A 1,716-nucleotide genomic window follows, 5' to 3' on the forward strand; every position below is an offset into this window, starting at 1 on the left:
ATAGATTTCCTCCCGGTATTTCCCGGGACGGGAGCTAAATCGTTCTCTCTAATTAAAGTTATCTTTTGCAATGGTAGTAGGCAAGCTTGCAAAAGAGATGCTTGACAAGGCAGAGATCGCCTCTGGTGGGAATCAGTCTTAGACCGGCCTTCTACCTTACCAGCAGGTTTGCTTCCAACCGTTCATTTCACATCGTCACTTAGCAAGACTTCATCATCCACTACTAAGATCATTTTAGTTATGTTGTTCTTCGCCAGAATTTATAATCAACAATCCGGTTTACTGCCCGAAATCCACAACGAAGCAGTTTGCAAAAGGCTTATTTAGAGGAACCGTACGAAGAGGAATCAATGAAACTAAATATGTTCTGATTTTCTTTCAATGAGAAATCCCACACAGATCTCCGTATGGAAGGTGTAACACCGTTCAGTCGGTCTGCATACCAGACAGGTGCATTTACAATCTATGAAACGACAGGCTGCGCACGAATCGACACACGGTACGTGAACTATACCATGGTGATATGTGGAGCAAACTGGCGATATCCATGTGAATGGCGCCTCTGGCATGCAGACCGTCATCGGTATTCATCCAGTTTTCCGCATTCCAAGTGATTTTGCGCATCATCATGTTCGATTAAGCTGCTTATGCCGTTCAACGGACATAATCCAACAGCTATTTATTAATTGCAGTCGATGAGCGTACTTTTCCAATAACTGAAAATGTTTCGGCAAAATAAAATATAGGTGATTGCAGTATCACATGTTTTTCAAATACCGTATCTGAAAAACACCTTCATTGATAACGAAATAGAAGCAAACCGAAAATAACAGATTTCATAATTCATCATGGTATAATTGGTTACCACATCACAAGCTGATTTGTTGAAATCTCAAAAACGCTGTGATACAAACTTTCAAGGAAAAAAAAACATCGATAAATGATAAAGTTTACTGCTAAATTCACTATCGTACAATTAATTATATGACAGCTCCAATTTCTTGAACGAAAATCTCTTCCAACATTCAGACATATGACAGTGTAAAATTTACTCTGTAAGGTTAAAGATCGAAGCACGGTTTTCTCCCGTATTATGCTGTGAATACAGTTTGGAAGAATCTGTTTGAAATAGTCAAAATTTTAAGTTTCCTGTGTTTTATTGGAACCTCAAACTTCGAGTGACTAGGTAAGTGTAAACTAATTTAAGTATCAATCATCAAGTATAAAGGGATTTTCAGGTAAGCGTATTTCGGCCCAGCCAAGACAGTTCGGCTATGATTCCTGTGAAAGAATCACTGGGTAGTGATAGCCACGGAAATTTTTGATCTATACATTACATAAAATGAAAAAGACAAAATGAGGTAAGGAATGAAAGAAGCATCAACTAAAAGCAACAGTTTCAAAAGCTCGCTTCCCTGAACGACAACATAACGTCGGACTCTAAACTATCAACAGTACCTTTCTCAGCTCACATAAAAACATTCATACACGTCTACAACCATTAATCACTAATCACTACTTCTGCTGTGCTTGTTATGACTACTGCATTTCGCTATACGTATGCATTGTATTTATATGCCCGTGTATGTATTTATATATATATATATATATATATATATATATATATATATATATATATATATATATATATATATATATATATATATATATATATATATATATATATATATATATATATATATATATATATATATA

General features: G+C 35.5%; 1 protein-coding gene across 1 annotated transcript; it reads left to right on the plus strand.

Annotated features, from left to right (window-relative positions):
• The first annotated feature begins 345 nt into the window (after positions 1-345).
• On the plus strand, positions 346-673 carry LOAG_19084 (hypothetical protein). The gene has a single exon (XM_020451740.1). It carries the CDS (start codon positions 408-410, stop codon positions 612-614), a length of 207 nt encoding a protein of 68 aa, XP_020304457.1. The 5' UTR covers positions 346-407; the 3' UTR covers positions 615-673.
• Positions 674-1,716: the final 1,043 nt, after the last annotated feature.

The sequence above is a fragment of the Loa loa genome (genome assembly GCF_000183805.2).
Source record: "Loa loa unplaced genomic scaffold supercont3.1375, whole genome shotgun sequence".
Lineage (NCBI taxonomy): Eukaryota > Metazoa > Nematoda > Chromadorea > Rhabditida > Onchocercidae > Loa > Loa loa.